At 41.2% G+C, this 22,906-nt stretch overlaps 1 protein-coding gene across 1 annotated transcript in view; it reads left to right on the top strand.

Moving 5' to 3' along the window:
* The window catches only part of LOC111967581 (platelet-derived growth factor C), a 97,036-nt gene extending 75,167 nt beyond the window's left edge, over positions 1-21,869 (top strand). The window contains exons 4-6 of the mRNA XM_023992706.2: positions 18,916-19,099; positions 19,370-19,587; positions 20,701-21,869. Coding sequence (XP_023848474.1) covers positions 18,916-19,099; positions 19,370-19,587; positions 20,701-20,814 — 516 coding nt within the window. The 3' untranslated portion in view covers positions 20,815-21,869. The remainder of the gene's footprint in view (positions 1-18,915; positions 19,100-19,369; positions 19,588-20,700) is intronic.
* Positions 21,870-22,906: the final 1,037 nt, after the last annotated feature.

Raw genomic sequence — 22,906 nt, 5'->3', positions numbered from 1 at the left:
TCAGACCACTCCCAGACAGTCCTTGCAAAATTATTGCGTGAGAAATAGTCTTTGGCTAAAGCTGTTATTTTCTTTGTAAAACTATTACGGTAATGTGCTTAATTGTTACCCAGAAATGATTTGATATTGATATAAAAACGTCTGCATTGGGCCTTCAACGTGAACCATTACACTTTCGTCACCCAAAATTCAATCAAATACTTTCATACCATAAAGGTGATGTAATGTGAGTCCATATTCTACACCGTATATTGTGTACATCCAGCTATATTCATTAGATTAAATCTGCAGTCCTCAATGCTAAATTGAAGGAGTCCACCCACACATACATACTGTATACAGGCCTGACCTGACCTTAATTCTAAGAGCATTTCATACAACTTGCCCTAAACATTTATAATAATTAAAATTCATTTGGTGGTTTAGTACTTGTATCCCACATTTCTACAATAGAAGACCATACAGAGGAAGCCGTTTCTGTTCATTACGCTTTAATGACATCTGTCAAGACCAATAGCATGCCCATGTGAATGTGACTACAACTGATGTCACCAGCTTCAGTCATGTTCCAGTTGAAAGATTATCCATTTGGATTGTTTAATGATCCAAAGTGTCATTAGATTAGAACTTTTCACAGTAGAATTTCCAAAGTCCTGCAGATATAGACTAAAAACATCAAATCCAGTGAATTTGAGAACCTTTGCTAGCCATGCTGCCTTCCTTGACCAAGACTGTTGTTAGTCAATATATATATATATAGTGATATTCCTATCACTACCTTGGAGAACATTATGATCCACTATATCATAAATCTGTCTTTTTTGAGAGGGGACCTTTGATACTGCCAATTTTTTGTACATGAAAAACATTTGTGGCATTGACAACTGGCTGGGTGCTGCAGTGCTTCCACTCCCATATCCCATCTCAATTTACACGTCAATGAATACTGGAAAGTAATTTATGAAGCATATCCTCTGGAAATGATTTAATAGCCATGTTTCTCTTTGATGTGTGATACCCTGCTCAGAACTTTATTTATTTCCCTGAGTTGTTCACTAACGCAGTTGTGCATGCCCGGACCGTTCAATCTCTGCTAAATGAATTTCATTGAGGAACACCTTGCTAATATTGAGTTGCACCCCCTTTTGCCCTCAGAACAGCCTCAATTTGTTGGGGCATGGACTACAAGGCGTCAAGCGTTCCACAGGCATGCTGGCGCATGTTGACGCCAATGCTTCCCACAGTTGGTTTCAAGTTGGCTGGATGTCCTTTAGGTGGTGGAAACTTCTTGAGACACATGGGAAAACGGTTGAGCATGAAAAACTCAGCAGCGTTGCAGTTCTTGACACACTCAAACTGGATAATATAATGGTGCCGGAGGGGATGGCTACCGTTTTACGGGCTCCTAACCAACTGTGCAACTTTGTTTCGTTTTTTTGCATTGTTTGTAACTTATTTTGTACATAAAGTTGCTGCTACCATCTCTTATGACTGTCAAGAGCTTCTGGGCATCAGAACAGCGATTACTCACCTCGAACTGGACAAACGCGAAGGATATACTGCTTACCTGAGACCAGGGCCAAATCCCTGTCATTCGCGTGAAGAAAAGACGGAGATACAGGGGGGCGAAGGTCGGGTTGCCTTGTGAGGATTCGTAGGCAAGTGAGTAAATCACCACTACCATCGGTTCTATTGGCCAATGTGCATTCACTGGAAAACAAACTGGATGATCTACGGTCGAGACTATCCTACCAATGGGACATTAACTGTAATATCTTATGTTTCACTTATGTTTCACAGATAATACAGAGCTGGTTGGTTTTTCTGTGCATCGGCAGGACAGCGCAGCTACGTTTAGTAAGACGAGGGGCAGGGGTGTGTGTCTGTTTGTCAATAACAGCTGGTGCGCGATGTCTAATATTAAAGACGTCTAGAGGTATTGCTCGCCTGAGGTAGATTACTTCATGATAACCTTTAGACCACACTATCTACCAAAATTGTTCTCATCTATATTATTCGTAGCTGTCTATTTACCACCACAAACCGATGCTGGCGCTAAGACCGCACTCAACAAGCTGTATAAGTTCATAAGCAAACAAGAAAATGCTCATCCAGAAGCGGCGCAATTAGTGGCTGGGGACTTTAATGCAGGCAAACTTAAATCCGTTTTACCTCATTTCTACCAGCATGTCACATGTGCAACCAGAGGGGGGGAAAAACTCTAGACCACCTTTACTCCACACAGAGAAAATCTGACCATAATTATATCCTCCTGATTCCTGCTTACAAGCAAAAACTAAAGCAGGAAGTACCAGAGACTCGCTCAATACGGAAGTGGGCAGATGACACGGACGCTACAGACTGTTTTGCTAGCACAGACTGGAATATGTTCCGTGATTCATCCAATCGCATTGAGGAGTATACCACCTCAGTCATCGCCTTCATCAATAAATGCATCAACGACATCGTCCCCACATTGACCATACGTACACTACCAGTCAAAAGTTTGGACACACCTACTCATTCAAGGGTTTTTCTTTATTTTTACTATTTTCTACATTGTAGAATAATATTGAAGACATCAAAACTATATAGTGGTTTCTTTGCAGAAATTCAACCATGAATGCCTAATTCACGCAGTCTCCTCTGAATAGTTGATGTTGAGATGTGTCTGTTACTTACTGGCATTTATTTGGGCTGCAATTTCTGAGGCTGGTAAGTCTAATGAACTTATCCTCTGCAGTAGAGGTAACTCTGGGTCTTCCTTTCCTTTGGCTGTCCTCATGAGAGCCAGTTTCATCATAGTGCTTGATGGTTGAAGAAACTTTCAAAGTTCTTGAAATATTCCGGATTGACTGACCTTCATGTCTTAAAGTAATGATGGACTGTAATTTCTCTTTGCTTATTTGAGCTGTTCTTGGCATAATATGGACTTAGCCCTATTTGGTAAAAGACCATCTTCTGTATACCACCCGTACCTTGTCACAATACAACTGATTGGCTCAAATGCATGAAGAAGGAAAGAAATTCCACAAATGAACTTTTAACAAGGCACACCTGTTAAGTGAAATGCATTCCAGGGGACTACCTCATGAAGCTGATTGAGAGAATGCCAAGCATGTGCAAAGGGTGGTTAATTTGAAGAATCTCAAATATAAAATAGAATTTAGAATTTAACACTTTTTTTTGGTTACTACTTGATTCCATGTGTTATTTCATAGTTTTGATGTCTTCACTGTTATTCTACAATGTAGAAAATAGTAAAAATAAAGAAAAACCCTGCACTGAGTAGGTGTGTCCAAATGTTTGACTGGTCATGTACATATCCTAACCACAAGCCATGGAATGCAGGCAATATCCACACCGAGCTAAAGGCTTGAGCTGCCGCTTTCAAGGAGCGGAACACTAATCCCTTATAAGACTTATAAGAAATCCCTCTATTCCCTCAGACAAACTATCAAACAGGCAGAGCGTCAATACAGGACTAAGATTGAATCCTACTACACTGGCTCAGACGCTTGTCAGATTTGGCAGGGCGTGTAAGCTATTATGGACTACAAAGGGTAACCCAGCTGCGAGCTGCCCAGTGCCTACCAGACGAGCTAAATGCCTTTTTATGCTCACTTCAAGGCAAGCAACACTGAAGCGTGCATGAGAGCACCAGCTGTTCCGGACGACGGTGTGATCACACTCTTGGTAGCCGATGTGAGCAAGACCTTTAAACAGGTCAACATTCACAAGGCCGCGGGACCAGACGGATTACCATGGCGTGTACTGGACCAACTGGCAAGTGTCTTCACTGACATTTTCAACCTCTCCCTGACCGAGTCTGTAATACCTACTTGTTTCAAGCAGAGCACCATAGTCCCTGTGCCCAAGGATGTGAAGGTAACCTGCCTAAATGACTACCGCCCCGTAGCACTCATGTCGGTTGGCATGAAGTGCTTTGAAAGGCTGGTCATGGCTTACATCAACACCATCATCCCAGAAACCCTAGACCCACTCCAATTCGCATACCACCCAAACAGATCCACAGATGACACAATCTCAATTGCACTCTACACTGCCCTTTCCCACCTGGACAAAAGGAACACCTATGTGAGAATGCATTTCATTGACTACAGGTCAGCGTTCAACACCATAGTGACCACAAATCTCATCACTAAGCTAAGGTCCCTGGGAATAAACACCTCCCTCTTCAACTGTACTTCCTGACGGGCCGCCCCCAGGTGGGGAGGGTAGGTAACAACACATCTGCAATGCTGATCCTCAACACCGGGGCCCCTCAGGGGTGCGTGCTTAGACCCCTCCTGTACTCCTTGTTCACCCACGACTGTGTAGCCAAGCATGACTACAACTTCATCATTAAGTTTGCTGACGACACAACAGTGGTAGGCCCGATCACAGACAACGATGAGCCAATAGGGAGGTGGTCAGAGACTTTGCCATGTGGTGCCAGGACAACAACCTATCCCTCAATGTGAGCAAGACAAATGAGATGATAGTGGACACCAAGGAAAGGAGGGCCGACAGGCTCCCATAAACAGACTGGGCTGAAGTAGAGTGGGTCAAGAGTTTCAAGTTCCTTGGTGTCCACATCACCAACAAACTATCATGGTCCAAACACTTCAAGACAGTCGTGAAGAGGGCAGGACAACACTTGCCCCCTCAAGAGACTGAAAAGATTTGGCATGGGTCCCCAGATCCTCAAAAAGATCTACAGCTGCACCATCACCGCTTGGTATGGCTACTGCTTAGCATCCAACCGTAAGGCGCTACAGWGGGTAGTGCGTACGGCCCAATACATCACTGGGGCCAAGCTTTCTGCCATCCAGGACCTGTATACTAGGCAGTGTCAGAGGAAGGCCAGTCACCTAAGTYGTAGACTGTCCTATTTGCTACTGCATGGCAAGCGGTACCGGAGCACCAAGTCTAGGTCCAAAATGCTCCTTAACAGCTTCTACCCCCAAGACATAAGACTGCTGAACAATAAATCTTTCTGCCATCCAGGACCTGTATACTAGGCGGTGTCAGAGGAAGGCCAGTCACCTAAGTCGTAGACTGTCCTATTTGCTACTGCATGGCAAGCGGTACCGGAGCACCAAGTCTAGGTCCAAAATGGCTCCTTAACAGCTTCTACCCCCAAGACATAAGACTGCTGAACAATAAATCCTTCTGCCATCCAGGACCTGTATACTAGGCGGTGTCAGAGGAAGGCCAGTCACCTAAGTCGTAGACTGTCCTATTTGCTACTGCATGGCAAGCGGTACCGGAGCACCAAGTCTAGGTCCAAAATGCTCCTTAACAGCTTCTACCCCCAAGACATAAGACTGCTGAACAATAAATCAAATGACGACCCGGACTATTCACTTTACCCCTACCTACATGTACAAATTACCTCTACTAACCTAGACATCCACACATTGACTCGGTACCCCCAGTACATAGTCTCGTTATTGTTATATAATCTTATTGTTACTTTTTATTTTATTTTTTATATTTATTTTGTAAATATTTTCTTAACCAACAACGCAGTTCAAGAAATAGAGTTAAGTGCTTGTAAGTAAGCATTTCACGGTAAGGTCTACCTACGCCTGTTGTATTCGTCGCTTGTGACAAATAAAATGTGATATGATTCACCTGTTCAGTCTGTCATGAAAAGAGCAGGTGTTCCTAATGTTTTGTACAGTCAGTGTATATAATCATCACTCATACAATGCAAGATGGACCGTAGACATTGTCTGAAAGATATTTGATATACTTGATATTTGTTTGATTCTTCTCCTTTATCTCTAAGCCAAATATCTTGGGAGAGAGTTTTATAAAGCAGATAGATTTACAGAGAATAAGGATCTCACAGATTTGACGGTTTTGATTGACTTCTGTCAATCCATAGAGAATAGTGACTCCAAAACCTTAAAATCTGGCCCACCAACATCAACTTGCATTGCTTAGAATCCCATCCAAGCACTACAGAAGTTCTAAGATGGGGAATGAATGCATTTATTTATGTACGTGAAAGTCACGAGGGTAGAGAAGATGAGGACAGTTTACAGTACTTCTACTAGTATGTTTTATTCACAAATCACAGATAATTTTGACAATCTCAGATCTGAACCATAAATCGCTAGGTAAACTTTTCTGTATTCTACATAAATCCTAAATCGGAGCTAAAATTAGTAAATACTAATTATCTTATCAAATATTACCTTACACAATATACAACACTATGCTTTAGGCACTCCAAATCTCTAAATCCAGAACCTAGTAAGAATCCAGTTTGCTGTAGGATTTGTGCCTCTTAAACATTGGTTCCCAAAAGAAAGTTCTCCTAAGGTCTACAATTTGTAGATTTGTTTTTCCTCTTTGGTATTTCTAGTTGTATATTTGTCTTGTAGAACTGTTCTGTTCTAGTGAAGGGAAGGAGGTGTGTTTTGGCTTCGTCTCCGGCATAGGGTGCACATCAAAAGAGGTGTGGCTGGATCGTGAGGTGCTATTTATAATATCCAATGGAGGGGAGTATATTGTAGAACCTACAATTCTGCTGCCTGCTGTCTTCTCCATGGTACTGATGCATTTTCGGGGCGTTGTCATTTGTATATTTCCCATTTGACATTTCATTTTGGAGTCTGTGGTAGTACCGTACATCATAAGCTATAGAACAGGCATTTCTGTCTGTAATGAAGTCATGTGGATAGGATTTAAATCTTTCTAATGCATCCACTACCTGACAGAAAAATATGTATTCGCGACGGAATCGCCGATCTTGATGAATGTGTAGGCTTCACAGGTGATTGCCTGGGATTTGACTTCTTTACACTACACTAACCACGCTTCCATCCGCAGTTTGTGAGTGATATCATGCCATATAAAAAAAAATCACAATGTGATTCAAAATGGACGTTTCGGTATGATATGGTGCGTGGTCCTCCCACTACGACTCGTTGGGATGGCATGCAGTTTATTAGGCTGCAGATGAAATAAGTTATGATGAACTTCACAGGGTGGTGCAAGGTGATGCGCTTGATGCTGCTTTCCAATAAATATTGAGGGTCTTATTCTGGTGACATGATGATCGATGCTTGTAACAGTTTTTCTGACAACTATCGGTAGAGTGGAAAATGCAATGGAAACACATTGAACACTCGATTTTTATTCGATACGTGATATGTACTTTTGTGTGCTACGTCATCGCGCACTGACTTTTAACCGCAACAAGTCAGTTTGGTGGAAACACCACTGGTGGGAAAATTCACATTTTCTTTATGCAGATTTTTTGAATATTCGCATGAAAATCTGTCGCCAATTGGATGGAAACCTATAGTGGGATTGAATCAATTCTATTTAGTTTTTCCCAAATGTAGTTTTTTCTCCATTTAGTTTTTGTAGGTTTCTGTTTTTTCAGGTTTTCTCTGTCAAAGTCACACTTAGATGATTATTCATTTAAGTCCACAACCATATCAGGAGACTACTTTTGAGGTTTGGGAAAAATCAAATACATTTTGTGGTGTAGTTACCTTTTAATTCAACWGTGCACCAGCTATAGACCGTTGTTTGGTTAGCAATATTTCTGTAGCGCTCATGTGATTACAGAGTTTGCAAAACAAATGTCCACTGGATTGATGCAAATTGATGCGAAACCGACTTTGTAGTTAATATTATATTGAGAAGGCTTTTGGAAACGGTAGTGGTAGAAAAACGGACACACCACACTTTGCCTCTTCAGAAAGTTGAAGGAAATTACAAACTACTGATGCATTTTGTTCATGTCATGGCAAATTAATGCATTTTCTCCTAAGTTCAATACATTTAGGTGATTTCCTACTAAGTTCAATACATTTTAGAATATTGTTGAATTCCATTTTAATGTCTGGATTCTGTGTTTCTGTCCTCGTTCTCCGCAGCACAGATTTTATAGGACCCTATGTACAGGTAACTGCCAAAATAATGGGAACACTTGAGTAAATGAGGGATAAAAAGTACATTGAAAGCAGTTCCTTCCACACATTTGTGGTTCCTGAGTTTATGAAGGAATTAACATCCCATCATGCTTAATGTTATATAAAAATGCTGGGCWGGACTCTATTTTGGCCATTTATTTTGGCACCCATAGGTTGATAATGCTGCCATCCAAAGGGCACAAGTGTTTTCATGCTCATCAAACCATTCAGTGACCAATGTGAAGCAATTGYCATGGCTGTCTCAGTTACCAGATCTCAACCCAATTGAACACTTATAGGAGATTCTGGAGCGGCGCCTGATACGACGTTTTCCACCACCACCAACAAAACAACAAATGATGGCATCTCTCRTGGAAGAATGGTGTCACATCCCTCCAATAAAGTTCCAGACACTTTATGTTGGTGTTTCCTTCATTTTGGCAGTTACCGGTCTACTGAGCATGCATAAGTACATACATCCCTAAATACTGCCTCTGTCCATCCTTCCGTAAACAGATATTTGCGAGATTTAATAGATTGAGAGAGCAAGAACAAGGTGGCATGTCATTCATGTTTCGACTTGGKGCAGACAATTGTTGGCCAGCAATAGTGTTTACTGGTGGAAATCACGAGAGGAAAGGTTAGCTTTGGCCTGGCTTCTCGCTGAACATTCCTCGGGCACTGGAAGGCCCCAATGAACAGCAGCACTCTGTTTCCCTGTGGTAAACCAACGCTACTGGAACCTCAGGTCATGGGGGCAGCACTTGTTTATATTTAAACAAGCAATAATTCCTCTTTACCACTTCCATGGAAAGGGGAAATTCTTAGGAAGAGATTATTGTAGTTCGTGGGAAGAGATTTTGRAAAAGCTTAAAAGGACCAGGCRAAGAGGTTGTTAAAACACAGCGTGGCTCGGGGAAAAAAGTGTTTCTCTGAATGGGAGCGAAAAAGGAAAACTAACTGAAATTCCATTGTCTCCCTAAATGTCAGCGTCAGTGTGACCCATTTTTCACAAGATACCTCCAGTAAGTAGGCCTTGGTTCTTTATGGGACTGAGGTCCATTGTGCCTTGACACTTATTGTGGAGAAACATAATACTATTTAAATACACAGTACCAGTCAAAAAGTTTGGACACACCTCATTGCAGGGTTTTTCTTAATTTTTTAAATATTTTCTACATTGTAGAATAATAGTGAAGACATCAACTATGAAAACATATGGAATCATGAAGTAGCCAAAAAAAGTGTTTAACAAATCAAAATATATTTGAGATTTGAGATTCTTCAAAGTAGCCACCCTTTGCCTTAATGACAGCCTTGCACACTCTTGGCATTCTCTCAACCAGCTCCATGAGGTAGTCACCTGGAATGCATTTAAATTAACAGGTGTGCCTGGTTAAAAGTTAATTTGTGGAATATCTTTCCTCAAGGCGTTTTTGAGCCAATCAGTTGTGTTGTGACAAGGTAGGAGTGGTATACAGAAGATAGCCCTATTTGGTAAAAGACCAAGTCCATATTATGGCAAGAGCAGCTCAAATACGCGAAGAGAAATGACAGCCATTATTTTCTGACACATTATTTGACAATGCTGGTCATTTATGAACATTTGAACATCTTGGCCATGTTCTGTTATCTCCACCCGGCACAGCCAGAAGAGGACTGGCCACCCCTCATAGCCTGGTTCCTCTAGGTTTCTTCCTAGGTTTTGGCCTTTCTAGGGAGTTTTTCCTACCCACCGTGCTTCTACACCTGCATTGCTTGCTGTTTGGGGATTTAGGCTGGGTTTCTGTACAGCACTTTGATATATCAGCTGATATAAGGGCTATATAATTTGATCTGATTTAACAGTCCATCATTACTTTAAGACATGAAGGTCAGTCAATGCGGAATATTTCATGAACTTTGAAAGTTTCTTCAAGTGCAGTCACAAAAACCACCAAGCGCTATCTCTGCTGCAGAGGATAAGTTCGTTAGAGTTAACTGCACCTCAGATTGCAGCMCAAATAAATGCTTAAGTGTTGAAGTAAGACACRTCTCAACARCAACTGTTCAGAGGAGACTGTGAATCAGGCCTTCTTGGTTGAATTGCTGCAAAGAAACCACTACTAAAGGACACCAATAAGAAGAGACTTGCTTGGGCCAAGAAACACGAGCAATTTGCATTAGACCGGTGGAAATCTGAACTTTGGTCTGATGAGTCCAGATTTGAGATTTTTGATCCAACCGGCGTTGGTGGAGAACAGATGAGTAGGTGAACGGATGATCTCTGCTTGTGTGGTTCCCACGTGAAGCATGTAGGAGGAGGTGTGATGGTGTGGGGGTGCTTTGCTGATGACACTGTYTGATTTTATTTAGAATTCAAGGCACAACCATCATGGTTACCACAGTATTCTGCAGCGATACGCCACCCAATCTGGTTTGTGCTTAGTGGGACTATCATTTGTTTTTCAACAGGACAATGACCCAAAACACACCTCCAGGCTGTGTAAGGGATATTTGACCAAGAAGGAGACTGATGGAGTGCTGCATCAGATGACCTGGCCTCCACAATCAGCTGACCTCAACCGAATTGAGATGTTTTGGGATGAGTTGGACCGCAGAGTGAAGGAAATTCAGCCAACAAGTGCTCAGAATATGTGGGAACTCCAACACTGTTGGAAAAACATTCTGCATGAAGCTGGTTGAGGGAATGCCAAGAGTGTGCAAAGCTGTCAAGACAAAGGGTGGCTACTTTGAAGAATCTAAAATATATTTTGATTTGTTTAACACTTTTTTTGGTTACTGCATGATTCCATATGTGTTATTTCATAGTTTTGTTGTCTTCACTGTTATTCTACAATGTAGAAAATAGTAAAAAATAAAGAATGACTAGGTGTGTCCAAACTTTTKACTGGTACATAAAAATGGTTTCCCGAGTGGTGCAGCAGTCTAAGGCACTGCATCTCAGTGCAAGAGGCGTCACTGTAGTACCTGGTTCTAATCCAGGCTGTATCACATCCGGCCGTGATTGTGGGAGTCCCGTAGGGCGGCGCACAATTGGCCCAGCGTCGTCGGGGTTTGGCCGGAGTAGGCCGTCATTGTAAATAAGAATTTGTTCTTAACTGACTTGCTAGTTAAATAAAATAAAATGTGTGTATATACAGTTGAAGTCGGARGTTTACATACACCTTAGCCAAATACATTTAAACTCTGTTTTTCACAATTCCTGACATTTAATCCTCGTATTAATTCCCTGTCTTAGGTCAGTTAGGATCACCACTTTATTTTAAGAATGTGAAATGTCAGAATAATAGTAGAGGGAATGATTGATTTTATTTCAGCTTTCATTTCTTTCATCACATTCCCAGTGGGTCAGAAGTTTACAGACTCAATTAGTATTTGGTAGCATTGCCTTTGAATTGTTTAACTTTGGTCAAATGTTTCAGGTTGCTTCCCACAATAAGTTGTGTGAATTTTGGCCCATTCCTCCTGACGGAGCTGGTGTAACGGAGTCAGGTTTGTAGGCCTCCTTGCTCACACACGCTTTTTCAGTTCTGCCCACAAATTCTCTATAGGATTGAGGTCAGGGCTTTATGATGGCCACTCCAATACCTTGACTTTGTTGTCCTTAAGCCATTTCGCCACAACTTTGGAATTATGCTTGGGGTCATTATCYATTTGGAAGACCCATTTGCGACCAAGCTTTAGCTTCCTGACTGATGTCTTGAGATGTTGCTTCAATATATCCACATAATTTTCCTTTCTCGTGATACCATCTATTTTGTGAAGTGCACCAGTCCCTACTGCAGCAAAGCACCCCCACAACATGATGCTGCCACCCCCGTGCTTCACGGTTGGGATGGTGTTCTTCGGCTTGCAAACCTCCCCTTTTTTCCTCCAAACATAACGATGGTCAATATGGCCAAACAGTTCGATTTTTGTTTCATCAGACCAGAGGACATTAATCCAAAAATTGATATCTTTGTCCCCATGTGCAGTTGCAAACCCTAGTATGGCTGTTTTGGAGCAGTGGCTTCTTGTTTGCTGAGCAGCCTTTCAGGTTATGTCGATATACGACTCGTTTTACTGTGGATATATATACTTTTGTACCCGTTTCCTCCAGCATCTTCATAAGCTCCTTTGCTGTTGTTCTCAAATTGATTTGCACTTTTCGCACCAAGGTACATCCATCTCTAGGCGACAGAACAAGTCTCCTTCCTGAGCGGTAATGACGGCTGCGTGGTCCCATGGTGTTTATACTTGCGTACTATTGTTTGTACAGATGAACGCGGTACCTTTAGGCATTTGGAAATTGCTATCAAGGATGAACCAGACTTGTGGAGGTCTACCATTTTTTTTCTGAGGTCTTGGCTGATTTCTTTAAGATTTTCCATGATGTCAAGCAAAGAGTCACTGAGTTTGAAAGTAGGCCATGAATTACATCCACAGGTACACCTCCAATTGACTCAAATTATGTCAATTAGCCTATCAGAAGCTTCTAAAGCCATGACATCATTTTCTGGAATTTTCCAAGCTGTTTGAAGGCGCAGTCAACTTAGTGTATGTAAACTTCTGACCCACTGGAATTGTGATACAGTGAATTATAAGTGAAATAATCTGTCTGTAAACAATTGTTTGAAAAATTACATTTCATGCACAAAGAAGATGTCCTAACCGACTTGCCAAAACTATAGTTTGTTAACAAGTTTGTGGAGTGGTTGAAAAACCAAGTTTTAATGACTCCAACCTAAGTGTATGTAAACTTCTGACTTCAACTGTACATACACACACTACCGTTCAAAAGTTTGGTGTCACTTAGAAATGTCCTTGTTTTTGAAAGAAAAGCAAAGAAAATTGTCCTTTCAAATAACATCAAATTGATCAGAAATGCAGTGTAGACATTGTTAATGTTGTAAATGACTATTGTAGCTGGAAACGGCAGATTTTAAATGGATTATCTACATGGACCATTATCAGCAATCATCACTCCTGTGTTCCAATGGCACGTTGTAAACTAATCCAAGTTTATCATTTTAAAAGGCTAATTGATCATTAGAAAACCCTTTTGCAATTATSTTAGCACAGCATAAAACTGTCCTTCTTTAGACTAGTTGAGTATCTGGAGCATCAGCATTTGTGGTTTCGAATACAGGCTCAAAATACCAGAAACAAGTAACTTACTTCTGAAACTCGCCCATCTGTTCTTGTTCTGAGAAAWGAAGGCTATTCCATGCTAGAAATTGCCAAGAACCTGAAAATCTCGTACAACGCTGTGTACTACTTCCTTCACAGAACAGCGCAAATTGGCTCTAAGCGTCAACAGTGAAGAGGCAACTCCCGGATGCTGACGTTCTAGGCAGAGTTCCTCTATCCAGTGTCTGTTCTTTTGCCCATCTTAATATTTTATTTTTATTGGCCAGTCTGAGATATGGCTTTTTCTTTGCAACTCTGCCAAGAAGGCCAGCATCCCGGAGTCACCTCCTCTAACTTTTGAACGTGTGTGTGTGATTACACTGAGTGTACAAAATATTAAGAACACCATTCCATGACATAGACTGACYAGGTGACTCCAGGTGAAAGCTCTGATCCTTTATTGATGTCACTTTTTTAATCCACTTCAATCAGTGTAGATGACAGTGAGGAGATGTAGATGACATGCTCAACAGTTGCATTTGCTAGTTTTGGTTGTTTCAGATTCGTTTGTCATTTACAGTCACTTTTATTGTAAATACAGTAAGAATAGAATGTTTCTAAAGACTTCTACATTTATGTGGGTGGTACCATGATTACGGATAGTCCTGAATGATTCGTGAATAATAATGAGTGAGAAAGTTAGACGCACATATCATACCCCCAAGACATGCCAACCTCTCATAATTACAATAACAGGGGATGTTAGAATTTTTGAATGGGGGTATGATATATTTCTCACTCATCATTATTCATAATTCATTCAGGACTATCAGTAATCATGTAGAAGTGTTAAACATATTCTATTCTTGTTTGCAATGAAATGACTCCAAAATTAAGCAATACATTATTTCTCATTCATTTCTATTGGGCACAAAATAATCTGAAATGCAACCAAAACAAACTACAAACGTGTTAGAAGCATTTGGTGAGTCACAAGCTTGATGTAATCATTGTGTCTTTGGAATATGGAACATAATACTAAACTTTTGACTACTTTTAATAAACATACAGTGCGTTCGGAAAGTATTCAGACCCCTTGACTTTTTCCACATTCTGTTATGTTACAGCTGTTTTCTGAAATGGATTCAATGGTTTTTTTCCCCCTCGGTCGACACACAATACTTGATAATGACGAAGCAAAAACATGTTTTTGGACATTTACGCAAATGTATTAAAAATAAGTATTCAGACTCCGTACTTTGAAGCACAGCCTCAAGTCTTCTTGGGTATGACGCTACAAGCTTGGCACACCTGTATTTGGGGAGTTTCTCCCATTCTTCTCTTCAGATCCTCCCGAGCTCTGTCAGCTTTGATGGGGAGTGTCGCTGCATAGCTATTTTTCAGGTCTCTCCAGAGATGTTCAAGTCCAGGCTCTGGCTGGGCCACTCAAGGACAGAGACCTGGGCTGAGCCACTCCTGCATTGTCTTGGCTGTGTGCTTAGGGTTGTTGTCCTGTTGGAAGGTGAACCTGAGCACTCTGGAGCAGGTTTTCATCAAGGATCTCTCTGTACTTTGCTCCGTTCATCTTTCCCTCGATCCTGACTAGTCTCCCAGGCCCTGATACTGAAAAACGTCCCCCAGCATAATGCTGGCACCCATGCTTCACCGTAGGGATGGTGCCAGGTTTCCTCCAGATGTGATTCTTAGCATTCAGGCCAAAGACTTCAATCTTGGTTTCATCAGACCAGAGAATCTTGTTTCTCATGGTCTGAGAGTCCCCTTAAGTGCCTTTTGGCAAACTCCAAGCAAGCTGTAATGTGCATTTTACTGATGTGTGGCTTCCGTCTGGCCACTCTACCATTAAAAACCTGATTAGGGGAGTGCTGTAGAGATGATTGTCCTTCTGGAAGGTTCTCCCATCTCCACAGAGGAACTCTAGAGCACTGTCAGAGTGACCATTGGGTTCTTGGTCACCTCAGTGACCAAAGCCCTTCTCACCCATTWGCTCAGTTTGACCGGGCGGCAATCTCTTTGAAGAGTCTTGGTGGTTCCAAACTTCTTCCATTTAAGGTACCCTTACCAATATCTGTGCCTCGCCACAATCCTGTCTCAGACCTCTATGGACAATTCCTTCGACCTGATGGCATGGTTTTTGCTCTGACATGCACTGTCAACTGTGGTACCTTATATTGACAGGTGTGTGCCTTTCCAAATAATGTCCAATCAGTTGAATWTACCACAGGTGTACTMCAATCAAGTTGTAGGGAAAGGGTCTGAAATACTTTCCGAATGCACAATATAAGTGGATTTGTCCCAATACTTTTGGTCTCCTAAAATGGGGGGACTGTGTACAAAACGYTATATGATTTCTAAACGGTTCACCTTTTTAGAAATGTAAATGGGACAGTCTGCAATTTAACCTCATAGTCATTGTATCAGTTTAAATCCAAAGTGCTGGACTACAGAGCCAAAACAACAAAAAATGTGTCACTGTCCCAATACTTTTGGAGCTCACTGTTTGTGTAGTATTCTSTAACAATGAATATCTACATATTTATGAAATTTCTTTTGTCATATTTCCCAGCAGTGGAGCTGATCACATTCCTCCACAATATGCAACCCTGCAAGAAAGTGACAATGGCTTGCACAATGGGATTGTGGTTCAACGTTTTTTATGTTTTCCTGGATTTATACGTTCCTGTCAGACATTATTCATTGCCTCCTGGCATAGTTCATGTGTATATACATACACTGAGTGTACAAAACATTAAGAACATATGCTCTTTCCATGAGACTGACCAGATGAATCCAGKTGAAAGCTATGATCCCTTATTGATGTCACCTGCTAAATYAGGGTAGATGAAGGGGAGGAGACAGGTTAATGAAGGATTTTTAAGCCTTGAGACAATTGAGGCATGGATTGTGTATGTGTGAATGGGCAAGACAAAAGATTTAAGTGCCTTTGAACAGGGTATGCTAGTAGGTGCCAGGCACGCCGGTTTGTGTCAATAACTGCAATGCTGATTGGTTTTTCATGGTCAACAGCGTCCCGTGTGTATCAAGAATGGTCCACCAMCCAAAGGATGTCCACCAACTTGACAAGACTGTGGGAAGCATTGGAGCCAACATGGGCCAGCATCCCTTTGGAACGCTTTTGACACCTTGTCGAGTCCATGCCCCAATGAAGTGAGGCAGTTCTGTGGGCGAGAGGGGGGGTGCAAGTCAATATTAGGAAGGAGTTGTTCATGTTTTGTACACTGTGTCCATTCACCTCTGCACATGCCTCAGATGTCTAGTTCTGCTCTACCACTCCTCACTCTACACACACTGTCCACTCTGTCATTTCTGGAAGGAGTTGCTGTCTGAGCCCCTTGTCTGCCTGCTAAGCTATTTTCCTTATAAAAGATTAACACAGCTTGCAACCAATTTGAAACATCTTTTAGCTATGGCTGCAGAATACAATAGACACTATTCTGTGCTGGGTTTTTATACCTCTTCAGATTAATTCTTACCCGATGAAGTTGTGGCTAAGATGAAATACTTAGTATCAGGCACCACAATAAAAAATAAAAGAAATAGAATGTGAACATGTTAACTGCAGTTATAAGGCAAAATATTTGCAGGGTTGCTATGCAAGGAGATGTCATAGCTTAGCTATGTCAAAGTGAGGCGAGTTGATGACTTGCACATTTTGATAGCCGTGCAAATAATTGGCTAAATACAGGTAGTCTGACTCGGTTCCATCACATTTTATATTGGTTGTTTTGTCTGTCTTTGCTTTTTTATTACAAATACAATTGTGTTGTGTGGTGGTGCTGTTAGTTACAAGTATAAGGAAACAGATGGATAGTGCTGGTCATTCAATTACAAACACTATCACTCAAGAAAGGTCTTCAGACTTTCACTTTTGGGTCGATGTGGGCATTGTTCCACCAATGACAATTTTCAATTATTTGTATTGGGAAATAACCCTCTGCGCTTCCATATCTACCATCCCATAATAGATGACCACTTATGCTACATCAGAACACTTTGGAGGGAAAACTAAGACTACCGAACGACCATACTCTTGATACCACAGTTGAACAATTTCAGAGAATTCATGCTAGTCCAAAGTTATGGTGGCCCATTTTTTAAGTGCTTTGTTCCCCAATGCCTTTTTAGTCAGGGCTCTCATCTTCTTCACAAAGCTTCACTTTTCATCTGTCTCTTAAGGAGTGCTTGCCTGCCGCTTCCGAGGCCGTGCCTACAGAGTGCCCGTTAATTTGAGGAGAGTAGCACTGTCGGCATTCACACGCTATTAATGGCTCCCATTCTACACTCGTATCCACTGCCAAGACCAGGCAACAGTAACAGGATTCACATTGCGTGCTTCTACTATGAAGCAAAAATCTCCACTGTTCTCATAGAAAAACAAATGGCAAGATGTTTTGCCTTGGTTGGTCTCCCGAGACAATTCTTTCATGCTCTTGATGTTCTGTGTTGGTATTTATGGTAAATATTGTCCGCATGACCAGTGCATTTGGAGGAATATTCCTGTCACATTTGACTTTGCCTACTTGCCTAAGAACTGCCATTCTCCATATTTATTTTATTCAATGTGAAATTGTTCATACACAGACATCAACAGATCACTAAACCACTCGGCATAAACACATTTGCATAAACTACATTTTCCGACCTCTGCCTCGGCCATGTTGCTAAACTCTAGCCTTCCTCTGTAATCTTATCATACAGTGGCAGCACCAAAGGGAGTCAAATTTCGATGGAGTGCTGACTGTAATTTCAGAGTGTATTACATGGTATTACGTTGTCAGTGAATCAGAACAGACGTTCCCGTATCGTTTCCATTATTCAATGTGACATTACCAATCCTGTGGCGAGTCCTTTTCCCTGATTCATTCTGTATCTCTTTTAGTTTGTCTGAGCTGAAAACTTTTTTCAGCTCAAACTCATCAAATCCCTGTTTCTCCTCTATTATGACTCCGCTCAAGATTTCTTGATTGTTTGTCATGTAGGCATTAGACATTTCACAGTATTTTTGTCAAAGCTTTTGATAGGCCTACACTGTGGTAATGTAGGGAGTTGGATTCCACTAGTAATCAATGTACTAAATAAAGTAAAGATTTTAGTGCTGATATTTAGTGTCCATATTAGCAGTGCTTGCTTGCTGGTGTCACAGTGATGCATTCAACTTGTCAGTCACACGGGATTGGGTCTGTATTGCCACACAAAGCCACCAGCAAGCTGACATGTCAGACAGAATGAGCAGAGATAGTGCACGACTTTTCAACAGAGGCAATGGACCTTAGTCAAAAGTAGTGCACTATATAGAGAATTGGGTGTAATTTGGGACTCAGCCAGAGTATCACAGCCCAGAAAGGTATCTGGAGGATTAGTCTCATGTGGGGGAAAACCAATACCCCAGCTATCAATCTACTGTACCGTTCTGTGTCTTAGGTAGAGATATCAGTCAGAGAAAACAAATGCTGCCCCCAATAGGAACCGACGAGTCTTAACTTGAACCTTGTTGCTGCTGTAGTTATTTCGGGATGAAAATATAGCTGAGAGAAGTGGAATCTATGGAGATGCCAAAAAACGAATGGAGCTTTGATGTTCGGTTTTGTAATGCACTGTAGCACAATCACTCATTATGTAGAGCTTATGTTACTTTGTATGGGGGTTTTGCCGGTAATAACTGTAACTCAGTTGAAAGCTTTTATTCAATGCAGCTATTTTTGTATGGGGCTYTCTAAAAGTAGCCATTCAATTATGCTTAATTCAGTTTAGACCATGAGCTTGAAGTTTCTGAAACTTTTTCCCCATCTTCCTTTGTGCCGGTTTTCTTATGTGTGTGTCGAAGCCCGAGGTAACTCCATCTCTGCAGAGCGCAGATGCGTTGTCTGARGCCGTGGCTGGCCTCGGTACCGTGGAGGAGGTCATGAAGTACCTGGAGCCTGAGAGATGGCAGCTTGACATGGAAGACCTATACAAGCCCACGTGGCACATCCTGGGGAAGTCATTCCTCCACAACAAGAAATCCAGAGGTACAGCGACTGCCGCTTCTCAAACGGCTAACAACTGGGGTTCTAGTGATAGGAATTGCAGTGGAAGAAAGGTCTGTCATGTTGAGATGGAGGGAAAAACAGATATCCAGCTGCAGTTGAGCATAACCTTTCACAGACAGTTTTATCTTGAAATGATATCTTGGCAATTTAACCTCAGTTTAGCAATTGATGCCCCTTTTTTGTAATTTAGTAAAAAGGTATCTAATCATTTTAGGTTGACGTGGTGAGCTTAATCTATTTCTTGAACAGGAGTGGATCTCAACCTGTTGAGAGAAGAGGTGAGACTGTACAGCTGCACGCCGCGCAACTTCTCCGTCTCCCTGCGCGAGGAGCTCAAGAGGACGGACGCCATCTTCTGGCCTAGCTGCCTCCTGGTGAAGCGCTGCGGGGGCAACTGTGCCTGCTGCTCGCATCGTTGCTCTGACTGCCAGTGTGTGCCTACCCGGGTCGTCAAGAAGTACCATGAGGTAAAGCGTGGCAACTTTCCCAATTTTTCTGAGATTTTAATATCCCTGGAATCAGAAGGGAATAAACTGGAAATCCAGGAATCTTCCAACCAGGATTTCTGGTTGGGAATTATGGGAAAGTTATTAGAAGTTAACTTTGCAACTCCAGACAAGGGTCATAATGTGCTAATTATACTTGAAGTTAATTATTTTTCAGGAAGATCAGCATGATAAATGCAAGCTAATGTATCGTAACAAAATTACATCCTGTTATTTATGTGGATATTCAAAAATCCACAAACAGACCTGTTGYGGATAAAAATCAGTGGGTKATGACGTAGTGCACACAATGTACTTTTTCGCTTAGGTTTTCATGTACCGAATACAAATATAAAGTTCAATGTGTTTCCATCGCATTTTCAACTCTACAGATTAAATTGCGTTAAATTGGAAATGTGAGTACTCTGGTCTTGACACATGCGCTCTAGCCAACAGCTTGCATGATACTATGCGGGTAGGCTAGTCTACATTAAGATTATTATGGATAAGAGATTTATTTTATTTGTCCGAATTGCCGTCAAGCATCAATCATATCATGTCACCCGAATAATACTCTCGATATTTATTGGAAAGGAGCATCAAGATCATGTGCACTTTCACCACCCTGTAAAGTTCATCATAACGTACTGCATCTGTAGCCTAATAAACTGCATGGTTTCCTGAGTCATAGTGGGACGACCACACACAGCACGTGACTCCAAGTTTACTTCGATATGATGGTCATTATATCACTTTTTGCTCATAAAGGCGTATCCACCACCATCTCTCGCATAATACATTTTACAGACACAAAAAGATTCCACCATGTCAAAAGAACAAATTATCTGTCTGCATTTATRAAATTGTACCGAAACTACCTGTTTCCATCACAGCWGTGATGATTTTTTTTTATATGGTATGACTTTACTCGCATGAAAACGTGGTTAGTGGTGTAAAACAAATTTATCATGAAGATATTTCTGCTATGTATTTTAGCTAGTTTATCCATTTGATGTGTAAATGTGTTTGAAGTTGTTTTGGTGCAGGGCCTGTTCCAAACTCTCAATGCGAGCTCTGGCTTGCCGCTCTCTGTAGGTTCTCCTGCTGAAGCACCGAAGCGGGGGCCGAGGCCTGCAGAAGTCCATGACCGATGTGCCTTTGGAACACCACGAGGAGTGTGACTGTGTTTGCAAAGACGACTGGGACTGATCTCAAACCTGTGTACCGGTGCCACCGGCATCCCAGGAGACACTTGAAGCTGCAGGCAAACCCTAACCATCTCCATTGAGAGTGAGGAGCAAATGAGATTGCTTTGCTTGTCCTTTCTCATCTTGTGGATGGATCTTGCCGCTGTGGACGACCTATAGCTGACTGAGGGCATTGGAGACAGGAAATGGAGAGACTGGACTGGAATGATGGACCAATCTTATTCATTCTTCACTCTCTGAAGGCTCTCTCTCCCTTTGCTTCTCAGAGATCGGAGCTAAGGGACATCTTTGGCAGCGTCGATTTAGCGTCCTTTTGTTTTTGTGCCTTTTTTTTGTGCCAAAACCTTTTAAGGGGTCTTGTTGAAATTCAACACACGTGGCCAGAGAKTATCTCGGAAAATGGGCTCCTTCTTCTTCAAGTACTTTTCTGTACATAGGTGAGCTTCCTTCATGCCAATCCCTCTGGTACTTTATTATTCCTATAAAAGAGGAAAATAATGGTCCTTTTCATCAGGGATCCCCCTTGTTTTCCCATCTATTAGATCTTTGGAGTGACATAATGGTAATGTTGACTGTCTTACTGATGCAAACTATATTATGTGTAAATATTTCATTTTTCATGGTTTTTCTGTACTGTTGTATTTCTCTACCAAAGATACTTGTATTCATTGAGGAGATAAAGTTGCACACTTAAACCAAGTGGGTACTGTTTTGTTGCGTTTCAACGTGCATACCGTCGTAGCAAAGGTGTAAAATCTGCTTGCTTTATAACTTCATTTAACCCCAACTAGTGCGTGGAACAGTAAGGATACTCAATATTTACTTGTTCAATGAAAGGGAAGTTATTGTCCAGAATGCTTTTTTTGTATGCTGAAATGGTAGTTTCTCTGTCATTTGTACAGTTGTTGACTGTTCATCTTCAATATTTTCATGTCTATGTCCACGCCATGTCAAATATGGGTGTGTTCTCTTCTCTGCGTACCAAAGTTATTTAACATGATCTATTTTGATGTATGTATCTGTCAGTAGAAATAAATCAGTCAGTGTGTTACTGGAGATGGGTACTTGTATTTTGACATAGTCCCCTGCAGGACTTTCATTTGGTGTCAAGATAAAGCATTGTGTCTGTTTCTCATTGTTATTGTAATAATATACATTAGTATTATTAGAAAAAATTGACTGAGGGAATTACATTTGGTGGCATATCAAAGTAATTTAACAGAATAGGATTATGGTCATAGATCCTTCTACATACATGCCTACGCTCTTAGAAAAAAAGGTTCCGAAAGGATTCTTCAACTGTCCCCATAGGAGAACCCTTTTTGGTTCCAAGTGAAACTCGTTTGAGTTCCATGTAGAACCCTATGTGGAAATGGTTCTACATGAAACCCAAAATGGTTCTACTTGGAACCAAAAGTTTTTTTTTCTCCAAAGGGTCTCTTATTAGGACAGCCAAAGAACCCTTTTGGGTTCTAGATAGCACCTTTTTAAGTAGGCCTGTTGTGACACCTTATACACTTCATGGACAAAGTGTCATAGGATGTAAAACAGTGAAATTACATTTCTGACTGTGAATTTCATCAACAGTGGGTTCTGTCAATGTGAAAAACCCACCACTGTCAGATATCAGTGTAAATAGCTGTTTTATGCACCAGTAATCAAGGAACTCTACTCCTGTCTCTCAATTAATGAGGTTGGAAAATAATCAAACAATTACATTCACAGTTGTTTGATCAAGGAATGGCTAAGGCAGTGGCTGATCTGATTTCCATGGTGCATATTTTATTGACACTCTATAACAAAACAATTAGATATAACTTCTCCCTGCATTCATTAAATAAATAGAAAAGGCGAGAGCGTTAAAAAATAATTCCCGTATAAACGAGGGTAATGAGAAACTGTAACAACTGTAACCAACTGATTGACGACAGACACATTTAGCTGAGCTGCCCTCAACTAAATCAGAACATCACAGGCAGGAGGGATTTTTTTTTTTTATATATAAACAATTTGACTACTTTGTCGTAATTTCTAACGTCAATAGAGCCTACACTTTCTAGCACCGTTTTGAATTTCTAACGCAGTAGTAATAA

This window comes from Salvelinus sp. IW2-2015, linkage group LG8, assembly GCF_002910315.2.
Source record: "Salvelinus sp. IW2-2015 linkage group LG8, ASM291031v2, whole genome shotgun sequence".
NCBI classification, from domain to species: Eukaryota; Metazoa; Chordata; class Actinopteri; order Salmoniformes; family Salmonidae; genus Salvelinus; species Salvelinus sp. IW2-2015.
This window is presented reverse-complemented; position numbering and strand designations above follow the sequence as displayed.